Source organism: Nilaparvata lugens, unplaced genomic scaffold (genome assembly GCF_014356525.2).
Source record: "Nilaparvata lugens isolate BPH unplaced genomic scaffold, ASM1435652v1 scaffold5855, whole genome shotgun sequence".
NCBI lineage: Eukaryota > Metazoa > Arthropoda > Insecta > Hemiptera > Delphacidae > Nilaparvata > Nilaparvata lugens.
Window position 1 is genome coordinate 2867 of NW_024091632.1, and position 14627 is coordinate 17493.

Here is a 14627-nt window from a genome sequence, read left to right on the forward strand (position 1 = left end):
TGGAACTGAAATATTTTCCAGTTTTTCTAACCTACTTAAAATTGATTTATTGAGGCCTTCTTGCACAACTAGTTTCTCAAGAATCAATTTAAGTTGAGTTGTAATGCTCAGTTCCAAATCTTTACTCAAGTTGTAATCTTGAAGACTTGACTTTTCGTTACTGTTGATAGGTACTTTATTTTTCAGCTTATCAGCATAACTCTGGTTCTCCTTAACTCTACTGTCATTTATTACAGCTCTCTGTGGCACAATAGGATCGTTTCTTTTGTTGACTGACGAAATAGATTTTATTGCTTTTTTCTTATTTCGAAGTGCCTGCAACTCTTGTGCTACAACACATCCTCTATAATTAGCAGGGTGCTCCATCCCACAATTGTAGCATTTAGGCTTAACTTCTTTACTCTTAGTACAGTTGATAGTGATGTGGGGACCAGCGCATTTCACGCACCTAGGCTCCTTCTGGCAGTATTTTTTAGTGTGTCCCCAGGTTTGACAATTTTTACATTGCGGTAGAAATTTCGATTTTTTCAGGGGGACTACTTCAACCTTCATACCCATAATTACACATATTTCATAAATTCTATTTATGCTCTCTGTGTTTTCAAAAGTTAACATGAATATTGGGAGTGGTTCTTTTGTTTTCCATTTAAGAATGTTTACCACGTCCAAAATTTTAAATCCTTTTTCCTGAAGTTCCTCTTTTATTTCCTGTGGATTGCAAGTGCTGTGCAACTTCTTCACTATTACTCTAATGGGTCTCGTTTGCTTGTTTTCAAACGAAGACCAATTCATTTTTTTGTCATTCAGCAATGATGTAGCTAGTCTATAATTATCCTCAGATTCAACGTTGAGTTTTAAGCTACCATTATTCAATAGTGTGATCTTATAAGAGTCTTTTATTTTTTCATTCAAAATCTTATACACTACTTGATAGTCTTGGATGTTGTAGAGTATTATTGGAGGAGGTCTCTTAACTTGTTTGATACTAGGAGTTTTTTTTGGTTCAGCATTCTCTTTTAGTTCAGTTTCTCTACGTGAACTCACTTTCTGCTCATTGGATGATTGTGTTGGAGGTGAGTCAGATTGTTCTCTCTTCCTCTTTCTTTGCTTTTGACGAATCCATTCTGTTTCAGTAGATAATTCTTCTTCATCGGTATGATAATTGTCCGTATTTTTTTCTTCATTCTTAGATTTAGTCTCTAACGCTGATAATCTAGTTTGAAGCTGTTCAAGTTGAATTTTAAGTTCAGAACTTATTTTTTCTGATTGCTGGAATTTTGTATTAGCTTCGTTCCAAGCTTTAAATAAAAATTTTTCGCATTCTGATTGAATTTTATCAGTTCGAACCTTGTAGGAGACAGGTTTATTTTCTTCAGTTATAGTAATAATAGTCGTATTATCGTCACCGTTCATAGTTACGATAGTTCAGTTCTCACAATAGAATTACCGATTCAGCACTCACCGAAGCAGCAATATCCGAACTCGGCTACAGTCATAGTTGCTGCCAACGCGCGCGCGCACGCACACACACACTCACTCACAATTCGGCAATGCCGTTTTCACTGACACAACAGTTTGATGGTATACTTTTAGAATAATTACATGAATTTCACAAAACACGTCTACTCGCTTCGGCTTCTGAACCATTTGACTCCCCGTCTAAGGCACCCAGAATAAGCCCCCATCTGGTCACTCAAATCGATAAAAGACTTCCCCTTGTTGTAATCGAAGACTGCTGCAGGCTTTGTGACTTCCCTTCCCCTCTTCTCAACAGTCTGCATGTTATCTACATGTTTAGTAGAGAGCATCAACACATCGCGCCTGTCCTTCCACTTCAATATAACAATGTTTTTGTTGTTCTTTTGGGCTGTAATTTCTCCTCTTCGTAATGATTTATTCACAACATTGGGTGGATTGAATTTCCTATTTTTGCGTAGCGTTCCAACAAGATGTGTGTTTTTTTGCAATAGGGCATCAGCAAGACGTACACTGGTGTACCAATTGTCCACGTAGAGAGTTCTTCCCATATTCAAATATTGTTCAACTAGTTCTAGAACAACTTTTGTGGCAACATCTGTATTTGGAGTGGCTTCGCGTCCAGCATATATCTTGTAAGATACAGTGTAGCAGTCTTTCACGCACATTTTGAATATTTTTATTCCATATGGATGGGTTTTATTTTTTACGTATTGTCGAAAAACCAAACGTCCACGAAATGGGATGATACTTTCATCAATGCACATATCTTCCCCTGGATTGACAACAAGTTGGAAATTTTCAACCAACATGTCAACAAGACTTTGAATTTTGTGCAGGCGGTTGTTTGGAACAGGAGCTTCTTCGTTGTTGGCACAGTGAAAGTTTGAGAGAAGGAGTTCAAACCTATTCCTAGACATATATTTTGGCAGCACACTGGTGAAAATACTAGATTTCCTCCAATAGTGGGCAACTGTTGGCAGTACAAGAATTCCCATATATATAATCATACCAAGAAAAAGCTTCATTTCTTTTACTGTTGTGTTCACCCACTTGTTCATTCTTGCTCCAGCTGACAAACGGGTATTAGCTAATCGTTGATTTGCGTATCTATTGGTTTCTATAACTAAATAATTAATCACATCCTCTGTCACAAAAAGTTCTAAGAAGTCTATTGGATTGGCATCAATCATTGTTTCTAGGATATCAGGGTTCACTCCAACAACATCTGCTCTGGGGTTGAAATGTAATTGAGTAAGTTCATTCAACTCACCAACAGGCCTCCAAGTATATTCGCCAGGATTTGCAATTTGTTCCACTTCCCTTATTCCATTGTTCTCTTGCTCCTCTTCGTTTTCACTTTCTAATTCATAATTGGGGTCAGCATCGTCATCACTAGCTTGGTCTTCTAAAAGTTCATTATCACTGTCACCATTCAATATATTATAAAGTTCTTCCTCTGTTAGATGTTCCATTATATAGGACAAAATTAAAACTATACTGTACAAAACACTATTTACAACAGTTCATAAAATAATATTTGCATAGAAATTTGTAAGCACAGATCAAATTTGTAAGCATAGAAATTTGTAAGCACAGATCAAATTTGTAAGCAACATCGAGACAATCATCAAAATCATATCAAAATCTATCATAACCTCAAAATCAATTTCAGAGCACAAATACCACTGCCTAGTTGATCTCATTCGCATAAACAACTACTCAATCATAAAAACAGATGATTCACGCATGTAATTCACTCAAAAATTGTAAGAAATGAGTATTTGATGAGATAAAATTTGAATAGATTATATCACTCAATTATTTTGCTTTTTTACTATTATGAAGGCTGACAGAAAAATGCTAAGAGTACTGAGCAGTACTCTGAGGCCATGTCTATCAGTCTATATGGAGAAAAGCATTGTAGAGTGACTCGTTTACATGTCACATGGCCTGTAACAGTGGAATGTCCTGTGACACAATAAAGAGTCACATGGCTTGTGGGCAAAGTAAAGTGTGACACGAAAATGGGTCACATGGCAGTCAACGTGTTAAAGAAATAAATCATTAACTGTACAGCGGATTTCGGATGTAATAAATTATACATTTCCACAAAAAACTTAAAAAAGAAATTCAGATACTCAACAACTGAAATTAAATTATGGTGACTGAATTTTCCACCATGATTACTTTGCTTTAAATCAATTTACAAAAAAAAAATCATCTACATGGAAAAACTAAAAATAAAAGAAATAAAAATAAAAATAGATATCACAACTTGTGATGTTAGAAAATCTTTGCACTGAGCGACTACATCTTTAGCAGAACCAAATTTTAGCAGAACTAAATAAAAAAACAAAAATTCAAGGGTTAATTTAAACGACCCTTCTCCAAGAAATGCTCGAGCAAAAGTGTTCAGACCAAACGAAAAAGGATTCAACGAAATGTAGAAATGACTTAAGCAAAACGGTATTATCTGAAAGACAAGGAGAGTAGAGAGAAGGGAATAGAAAGACTGCATGGCACTGACAAGGACAGAGCAAAGAGAAAGAAAGCACAGAATCAATTGAACAAGCCAGCGTTTGCAAGTTTCTAGATAGTGAAAAACAACTGATAAAACTAATCATGTTAAAAAACGTCTCACACTTAAGATTAGTATAGTTGAATATACTTAGTATATATACTTAAGTCGAATTGTCTGTAGAATGCAAGCATCTTTTCAACTGGCAAAATTGATGATACCTCATTAGATTTGGGAAAACTGGTGTTGATAAAAGAGGATTTGTCGACCAGTACATTTCAAAGGTGGGTATCCTTACAATACTTTGCAATAATATAATTGCAAAATAAACAAACAACTATTTTTTGTAGAGGGCTGCCAATTATGAATAGTGTGTATGTGTAGCCTACAGCATAGGCTACTTATTTGTTTCATCTGTAATAAGTGTCGTGATATCATCATTCAAGTATAATTTCACATATTGAAGAGGGTCCATATCATCATCTAATTGAAAGTTTATTGCTTGACTCCCTACAAATGGAAATTGTGGAAACGGCAGCAAATTAGCATTTGCATTGACATTATTTCAAACACGAGCAGCAGATATCTGTTCATCATCTGATGCTGAACTCACTTCACTGTCACTGTCAGTCCCAGAACTACTTAGAAATAAATCATCAGCACTGTCTTCATCACTCATTTTTACTATTCATTATTTTCCGCAAACAATAAACAATAAATAAACTGTATAGACAAAAATAAAAACCGCAAACACTGTGTAACACAGCTGACAAAACAGACTGCCAATAGCGCCAACTGATTGTCAAAACAAACAATTACACAGAAGCAAATTATAGAAACACTGTTTCCAATTTGATATAACAAGATGGCTTATAAATGAGCAGAAGAACGAGTAAAATCGGCTGAGAATGAATATAGGAAAAATCAACTGCTGACGCCCAAGTTAACACGGTTACAACCAAACCAACCATTGGCCAAGATGGCCCGGCCACGTTCGAATTTAACCAAACCAACTATGCCAAGATTCACTTCTTATGTTCTACTGTTTTATACCTCAAACCAAACTTAAATCGAATCACGCATAACGGAGATATTGGCGAAAATATGTGAAGGTCAGTGACCTTTCACGTGCATGTCCCTGGCCCGGCCACATTTGAATTTAAACAAATCAACTATGCCAAGATTTTCTACATATTTTCTACTATTTTATACCTCCATTAACAGATTTTATACTTCAACCCTAACGGAGTTATGGGGATTGTAAGTTTTCACTCACCCCCCTCGTCTATTACCACTCATGTAAGCACGTGTCTAGCCTAACCATGATTGAGTTTCTAAAAAAATAAATGACCTAATATGTGGTACACAAGCTGAGCAAGATTACTGACATGTGAATCAATTTTAGAATATAAATGTAACAATTCTGACAACTATAAGGAAATATTTAGGATAAAAGATTGTAGGTACCTCAATATTAAAGTCCTGAAATCAGATTAATGTTGTAATGTTTTCTAATACAGTTCACAAGTTATTCAAGTTATCGTTTGAGTGGATGTTTGCACATAAAAACAAAAAAATATTATATTGCTGTTGGAAGAAACAGGATTTTCCGAACTCCCTATCATTATTCTACAATTGTGAGGAATTTTTGCTGGGTAAAAAACCTATCTGAATATTATTTTCAAAATGTCCGAAAATCCCCTGTTACTTACTCAGCCGCCATTTTGTTTCTTACACATACTATCTTAACCAAGTACTCTGAGACAGTTGGAAAAATTATTATTAGATAAGTTTCGTACCCAGGAACAGTGCCCTAGATTTTTGGTTGGGAAACACTGTGTGAAGTGGTTGATTATAAAAATAAACATGTATTGAACTATGTTTTGAATTGTTATTGATGGAATCTCACATGACAAAAAATAATGTCAGGATATAAACATAAAACAACTAATAACATAAAAAATGCATTGCAAGACATACCTTTATTTCATCAATAACTATAATATGTGCCTATAATTTTGTGACCACCTCATAAAGCCAATTTATACCAATAGACGAATAATAATATATATATAAATTTTCTTCTACCTATTTCCACAGGGATTGGAATGCTTGTATTCTTTATAAAATTATGTAAATTAAAGAACTAACAAATAGGCATCGCAATGTATTCCATGATCAGTCAAATATAATGCTACACAATCTATAACAATAATTGTTATAAAATGGTCAATGCCACATTCTGTTTTGTTGTAGTAGTCACAATTTCTGTCTTGTTTTTTCTTCATTTATTTCAAATTTGTTGTGCATAGGTGAGTTAAGGATGACGGCTTTATTTTTATCTGGAATGTATGAAACCAAAGTCCTAGGTTCATTTACAGTAAATCGGTTGCAGGTCTTTGCTTGCAGGGGAGAAACTCCTTTGGTATTTCACTTTTGCTCTTCCTCATTGTTCCTACGTAGGTGAGACCCACTTTCCCTAGTTAGTTCATTGGCAGTTTCAATACTTGAAAACCAATTATCTGCCATTATGGTATGGTTGGTCTATGTTATGGATTTGCAAAATCAAACAACAGATTGGGTTGGTTTACTCATCCTCAATTGTTCCTTGTCTGAAAGACCAACACCATCACTATTTTTGCCTGTATAAATGTAGGCGTTGGATAAGAATGATGTTTTTGAATCGGCAAAGCACATTATCTTGATCCCATATTTATGGGGTTTGGAGGGGATATATATCCTGAAAGAACATCTGCCATGGAAAGGGACAAGCATTTCATATATTGTAGCATCTTAGGATAGGCAGTATGTCTCTTGGGAATTGTTTATCACTTTATTGAAGATATCTGAAATTGCAGCTTCTTTATCTGTTTCTTCTCTTTGGGCTTGAGTATGTACATCATCAAAACGGAAGCAAGACAGAAAGGACTTCAAATCGTCTCATTGACATTGTATATGTTCTATACTTGTACTCCAGAATAATCCAATAAACGCTGTTCCAAATTTAAGAAAGATGTAGAAAACAAGATGTTGAAAACACTAGTTATGAGCGATGTTTATTTGTCGATAGCTGAAGAGCAACTGAAGAGCAAATATCATTATCAATATCCAACACCACATGGATATCACTTTGTCTGAAAGTGAAACACAATGAAATTATAATGTGGACTTCACTATAGTTTTAGGTCAGAATCATTCATTTACGTACGACAATATTCAATTTTATTCAGCCCATCTTTCTTGTTTATCGAGTGTAATAGAACTACATAATTTTTATTATTTGCCATGAATTTTCACAATGAATAGATAAATTGTTGACGACGGTGAAAATTCATGACAAGTAAAATTATGGAAAAAATGAGAGGCTCTAGCAGTCGGTGGTAAGGACGGGACCTGGAAACATCTACAGCAGATCAACCAGCCCGACTTCTCCCTACTGAGAGGGTCTCCCATTTGGGTAGAGTGAGTGCCAAATTAATTATATTATTTTTATCTGAGGGTATATCTTGTCAATATTTTTGAATCATATTTTATCTTTTGAAATAATTCTTTTTAAATTATCAATAAAATTATATTATTCATTCTACATTTATTATTTTACAATTAAAACCTTTCTCATGAGATAAAGAGTAAGATCCAAATTTAACCTCTCGTTAGCCAAGCGATATTTAACCCCTCATTTATTTGATCAGTACATCTTATTTATCAATTATAATATAACAGCATTATCTTTTATTAATTTCTGTATCCAACTCCTAGAGAGTTAGGACCTGTAATTCTTGTTGAATACAATCAATATTATTTTGTTACAAATTTTAAATTACATCATAAATCAAATTAGTTCAACCACCAATTTATCAATTCCATTACACGAGAATGAACACATTTCAATAATTGAATAATTATTCAACTTGAACTTTAATCTGAGAATTGTTGTTTGTGCGTGTTGCAGGCACTTCTTCGACCACAAGGGCTCACAGAAGGTGGACCAGAAGCTGCAGAAAGGGCTGTACATATTCGCATGCACCAACTCTTGCATGAACCCAATCGTGTACGGCGCATTTAACATCCGGCCGCGGCGGACGGACAGAAGGGGTGGCGTCGCGGGAGGGGTCGGCGGACAGGTGAGAGCCCGCTGCGCCTCTGTGGGGGGGACAACCACCACCACTTGCACCACTAGCCTCACTATTTCGCTACGCCATGTCGAGTGACATTCACTCCACAAGCCTCCTCTTGTGCAGCTTTAATGCTCAAGTTATGCTCCTCTTGAGCAGCTTTGATGCACAAATAATTTTGCCCCTCTTGCGTGCAGCTTTAATTTACAGGTTTTGCTGCACCTTGTTTGTAGCTGTAATGCCCTTCGCTGCCAATTTGCTATTGATGTAGGCTGCCAGGAAAACTCATGCTGCATGTTGCTCAAGAATCCGTTTTTTCCCTAACTTCATCCTTGAATTACAATTGTCTTGGTTCTCCAACCATTCCAACATGACAAGTATTTCCATTTTATTTATTTTTTCATTTTTTGCGGATGATGCCCACATGAGCTTTTAGCTTTTGCTAGAATAAACACGCTATGGGAAGTGCAAGGGAGATTTGATAAGTTAGTCAAACCAGTCAAACGTTCATAGGTGCTTGCGGGATTCTAACCCACGACCAGGTTGCATTAGCAGACTGAAGGGTGTAATGTCTCGCCTAACCTGGTCGGTGTCAATATTATTAACTTAAGCTGCTTTTAAACAGGAGAAATAGATACAGAAAGTTACTAGTGGCTAGTGCTCTTCATTGGCTCACTTTTTACGAATTCCCAGTAAATAAAATTTTTTTCAAATGAAAATTTTCAAGAGAAGACTAGCCGTCAGTAACTATCCATCTCTACGTCCACTATTTATAAGCAGTTTAATGGTTTATAAACACATTCTCCCACAGTTAAACATTTACTACAGTTGAGCAGTTGAGCTACAGTTGCGCCTATACAGTTAATCAGCTTCAACACATTATAAACAGTTTCATATCCTTCCTGCTGAACCATTTTTTCCTACATTTTGATTAATATTATGAAATCTCTTTCTGGTATTATGATTCGTTCTACGTTCTACTATAAATTCTCTGTACCAGTATTGCCAGCTCTGACATAGAATAGCTTTAAGACTTTATATACAAAAAGATGTTGTAGAGGTAATGCTCTTATGAAGGAAAATAATGGAAAAGAACTTTCTCTTCTAGTACTGTTGCACATTATACGAATTATATTATTCTGAGATACTCTCAGCTTTTCAAGGTAACTCTTACAAGCACCCCCCCCCCCCAGCTGAGAATCCCATATTGCAGTCTGGATTGTACTAGTGCGAAATATAATATTCTTAAGAGATTAAGATCACAAAAATTTTTCAATAGATAAAACGTTCTCACCGATGATTTAATGCTCTTATGCAAGCTTTGAATGTGGATGTTCCAATTCAAATTTTGATCAAAGTTAACACCCAAATATTTAAACGTTGTAGTTCTTTCTATCATTTCACATTTGCAATTTATTCTGTTACACTGCAAATCATGAAAAACCAGTGGTGATGGAAAATCAAAACTGTTTGTTACGGTACACTAAAATTCACATACTTTGTTTTATTTATGCTTATATTCATTTTATTATCATCACACCATTGTCTCAGTCTTGTCAGGTCTTCATTAATATTTCCCCATATCTCTTCTATATTTCTGTGTGAGTAGAAAAGTGCCACATCATCCGCAAAAGCGCTCACATGGCCATGTAAGGGTGACTCTAGTAAATCATTGATAAAGATCAGGAACAAAGTGGCTGATAACACTGATCCCTGAGGGACACCTGTTCTGATAACAAGTGGTGAACTAAACTGATCCTTAACTTTGACTTTCTGTATTCTGTTGCTAAGAAAACTATTGAACCACTTGTTTGCCGTTCCTCTTATGCCCACTGCATCCAGTTTTGCTAATAATATTTTGTGGTCTACTAAGTCGAACGCGGTTTTGAAGTCGATATAGAGTCCAGTTGATTTATAATTTGAATTGAAACTATCATAGATTTTTTCAGTTACTGAAATAAGGGCGTCCTCCGTTCCAATTCCTTTTCTGAAACCAAACTGAAAACGACTGAAAAAAACCTATCCTGTCTAGATATACAACTAATCTGCTCCTCATAAGCTTTTCAAATATTTTTGAAAAAACGGATAATAAACTAATTGGTCGGATGTTATCAAGTTTCAGTGAAGAATGTTTTTTGAAAATTGGTATTACTGTGCTTATTTTTAATCTATCTGGGAATATTCCATTTTGGAAACTGAAGTTATTGACCATTGGGAAATTGAATTATATGAACCAATACTGGAGCTATTGATTCAGCTATATTTTTAATGAGACTGAAATTTTATCATGTCCTGTTGATTTTTTTATTTTTTAAACCTTTTATTACTGATAAGACCTCATCGACAGTAGTAGGATAAATAAACATTGATTGGCATAGATAACGGCTTTTACATTGCAGGTTTGGAAGTGATAAAGATGGTGTAGGTGTGGGCTGATTTAGGCTACTTTGTACTTGAACTGAGATAAGCTGGCTGTTAATTGCCCCAGCTATCAGTTTCGGATCATCTGAAATTTTTCCATCGTTTGATTCAATCTGATGGCATTTGCTATTATCTGATGGAATGCATTGCTATCGTTGATGGCACAAGCTACAACTTGCGCAATGCTGTCAAACGCGCAAGTGTTGGTTAATGCTACTTTCCATGTGTGGAACTTGATAGGTTTCAGTTAGTTACTTCTATTCCCGCTTTTTAGGAGTCCTACAGGTTTATGGCCTTTTGCTTCCATGTCAACATTTGTGAGATCTGGTTGCCATATCTAATAAGACTTGATGTTTCTCACTTTTTCAATGGTTTTTATTTTTGGTGATGCATTAAGCCCACTGTTATCTTCTTTATAAAGATTTTTACCCACATCCCTAACTGGAGAATAGCCCTGTTCTCTCCGATTCTCCCTGGTTATGTCTTCTGGGGTCGAATTTGTTAAACATTTGACACAAATTCTTTGCTGCGCCTCAATGCAATGAGAGATGATGATGAATAACAGTAAGGTAGTAATAACAGAGAAAGAGGTTATCTGTAATAAAACAAAAAAACAATTTTTTTCGTTTCATTAAAATGGATGAGACTCCTTTATCAATCTGAAATGCATAAGCTATAATATGACTGAAGATCAATTCAAAAATAATTACCTGAAATATATAAACATTTTCGCCACCTCTTGAAGAACCTACAATCCCTTAGCCGTTATACATTATTCTTGATTCTTGACTCTTGATAAGTTGATAAAGTTCAGGAACTGCTTGAGCCTCATTTGTTTGCTGTCTTTAGCAAACCCCTTTAACATCTGTAGCCTACTATGCTGGGCGCGCATTGCTGTTGTAAAATTCACTTTTTCTGTAAGAAAGCTTGCATTATTGTATGAAATGTTTGATTCGCTCTTCTAGTCAAATAAAATTCCAACCACATTTTTTAACTATATGTCAAAACAGAAATTTAAACGTGGTTGCATGAAGACATCAGTTTCAAAATAGAGGCGAATATTGTACAACATGCTTCCATCAGACTGATCTAAAAGAATGATGAAATGTAATTAATAAAACCTAAACCGTGACCTCTATTGTTGTTAATTCAGCTTATCGATCAATAAATTTCATATTTTTTTACACTTTCTCAGATTTTCACAAATCATTTTTGATTTTCATGTTAGTTCCTCGATTTGAGCAAATCAATTTCAATTCTCATTTTTTTTAACTTGAAGGAGCCAATTTCAGCAGCCTACTTTGTTTTTTCTGATTTTTCCTTGCTGGATTATTTTTTACATGGAATGTTGATCAATATCAATACAACTTTAGTTTACCCAATAATTCTAATTTATTTAGTCTGGTTAGGTTTCTGGACATGAAAAATTCAGTTCACTTCTCAAGATTATCGATCAAACCGAATTTAGTTTCCTTTATTAGAATTTTGAGAGTAATCGTTACAGTAGGCTACTGATTGACTGATGGAAGCCTGATTGTTTTTCAGCGGCGGCGGCCAATCCATCAGTTATCAGACGACTCAATCCAGATTTCGCGGCTCAGTTCGACTGTTTCGAATGGCTCTCAAATGCAGCGCAATGATACTAAGCAGTCCGTTGTGTTCAGTCTGTAGAACTCTAAACTCTATTTTTCCTAACAAAAGGCATGTCGCTCTTATATTATCAAATCCAAACTATTAACATCTTGATCAGACTATTCTCACATTAAACATTCTAATAAATAGATTATCTTAACAAATGAATGGATTCAATAAAAACTGTTTGAGGTAAACATATTAACAACTACATCATTAACTCATTTCACATTCATATAAGTAGTTGAATGGGATTGACTTCGATAAGGCTTTCATTTTTACAGCCATGGTATTCATTGAAATAACTAGAATACCTGTATTTATAATCTTAATTAGTTGCATCAATGACACTATAATCAATTTCTGGCTCTTTTCCTAGCAAATCTGAATTAAATACACATAGATTGCTCATACATTAAACAGTACCAAATAGATAAAAACTTGAAACGGCTACAGATTGAATGAAACGGCTTGAAGTTTTCACAACTACGGTACCTGAGGTACTTATCAAAAATCTAGAAACGAGTTTCATTATATAAGGCTACATTATCATCAATCCTGCGAAGGATAAACCCATTGAAACTTCCACTCATGCATGTTGAGTGCATCCACCACAATACCACAATATCATCGTCACTACTACTAAGGAATTCCTACTACAAATTAAGTAAGTAGAAAACGATATTGTCAGTTCCACATAATTTGGAAACTTAAGTTTGGCTCAAATGAATTATAATTATGTGGAACTGACAATATCGTTTTTATTTCAATCTGAATAAGAATTTACAATTGATAGCTTTTATAATGAGTAAAAATTTAACTAATGCAGGTAGTCATTTTAAAGGCAAATTTAAAATTTAATTTCAAACAAATCGGTTTAACGGTTCTGTCGGAAGCGCGTTTTTAGTTCCAATGCATTGTTCAATTGCAGTGTATTGTTCACGCAGTCAGAACAGTAAAATAATAATGATAAATAAATAAATTTATTTGTTTCAAGCACATATGCTAATACAAACGAGTTGAGTTGAATACAGTCATTAAATTTCATGATATCAAATTACTGGTATGTCGTAAATCATATATGCTTTAAATATATATCACAAGTAAGAGTACTTTAGTAAGTATATGTTCCTAATATACAGAAGAATATATCTATTACAATCAAAAAATTTGAAATTTTAAAATAAAATATCAACATGTACATTTTCATTTAATAACAATTCCATAATATCTATCAATCATAGCATTCCAGTATTATATTAACTTGAAGTTACCTATACATATATAACTTACCTATACATATTTTATAAACGTGCAATAACAGTTCAACTACGAAAATAATGAATTTTACATAACATTTATCCAATACTACTACATTTCTTACATACTAATAAAATACCATTATAGTAATCAACAATAATAACATTCTAGTTTTAATATCTACCTATTCGTATTTTATTAACAAAACTATTAATAACAGTATTAACTTCAACAATAATAAATTCTAGACAAATAATACATTTTTCTATAATAATCCATCACACACACAATAATCTTTTCCAACTATCTAATTTTTAGAGCTCAATCTATCCCCATCAAACTTACTTTATTCAGCTCAATGCATTCCCCACTTAACCGTCTAAAATGAGCATCGAATACTTTTAATATTTTCAATGATATCCTCTTTTTCCTGACTATAATTATCGGACATTATTCAAGTGCTTATTATCATAGATCTGATTTCGATTGCTTTCATTGTATACATATACAAACGGTTGATTTTCTGCTCCATAAAGTTCGAAGTAATACCATGAGTTTGTCATTGTCAGTAACCACATTTGTAGTGAATTTTTCTAAATAGTGTCTTCTTATTCCAACATACATCGGGCACCTCAACAGAAAATGCTCCACAAATTCCTTCTCTTTCATATTACAAATAGGGCATTCTAATGAGCTGTTAATCCATATTCCCAGGTCCCTATTATTATATAAATAGAAAGAGTCATAACAGTAGCACACGGTCAGTTCAATGCCTAATGCATTGATTGTGAGCCTTTTTACTCGTTCTCTCTCATATTCTCTCACTCTCTTTCTCATTCCTTTCTAACTAGTCTCAGAACTTTCTTTCTTTGGATCTATAGTCAGTGACCATTATCATGGTTATTGTTGTGAGAGTGATTGACAAAGTTTGCAATTCACAAAATATATTTCTTTGCGTAATGGGTTCAATCAACAATTTTACGATTATTGTGCAATGACAAAATAAAACAAATGAATAGCTGTAGTGTGAACTTGAGTGTAGTTTTGAAACATCAAAACAATGAAGGTGAGCCCTCTTCTGTCAACATTTTCCTACTATAGAATTGTCCTTCGTCCTAACTTCTTTCAGTTTCCATTGTCATTGCAAATTCAACCCTCAATAGTTGAGGGTACCACCTACCCATTTCACACGCTCTCCTTTG

General features: G+C 34.4%; 2 protein-coding genes across 2 annotated transcripts; one reads left to right on the plus strand and one right to left on the minus strand.

The window, feature by feature from the left end:
• Window positions 1-1622: 1622 nt before the first annotated feature.
• Window positions 1623-2951, minus strand: LOC120356124 (piggyBac transposable element-derived protein 1-like). Its single transcript, XM_039444967.1, has one exon. It carries the CDS (start codon window positions 2949-2951, stop codon window positions 1623-1625), a length of 1329 nt encoding a protein of 442 aa, XP_039300901.1.
• Window positions 2952-3417: 466 nt separating this feature from the next.
• On the plus strand, window positions 3418-12937 carry LOC120348951. The gene is made up of 3 exons (XM_039444966.1): window positions 3418-3431; window positions 7926-8121; window positions 12079-12937. Exons 1-3 carry the CDS (start codon window positions 3418-3420, stop codon window positions 12202-12204), a joined length of 336 nt encoding a protein of 111 aa, XP_039300900.1. The 3' UTR covers window positions 12205-12937.
• Window positions 12938-14627: the final 1690 nt, after the last annotated feature.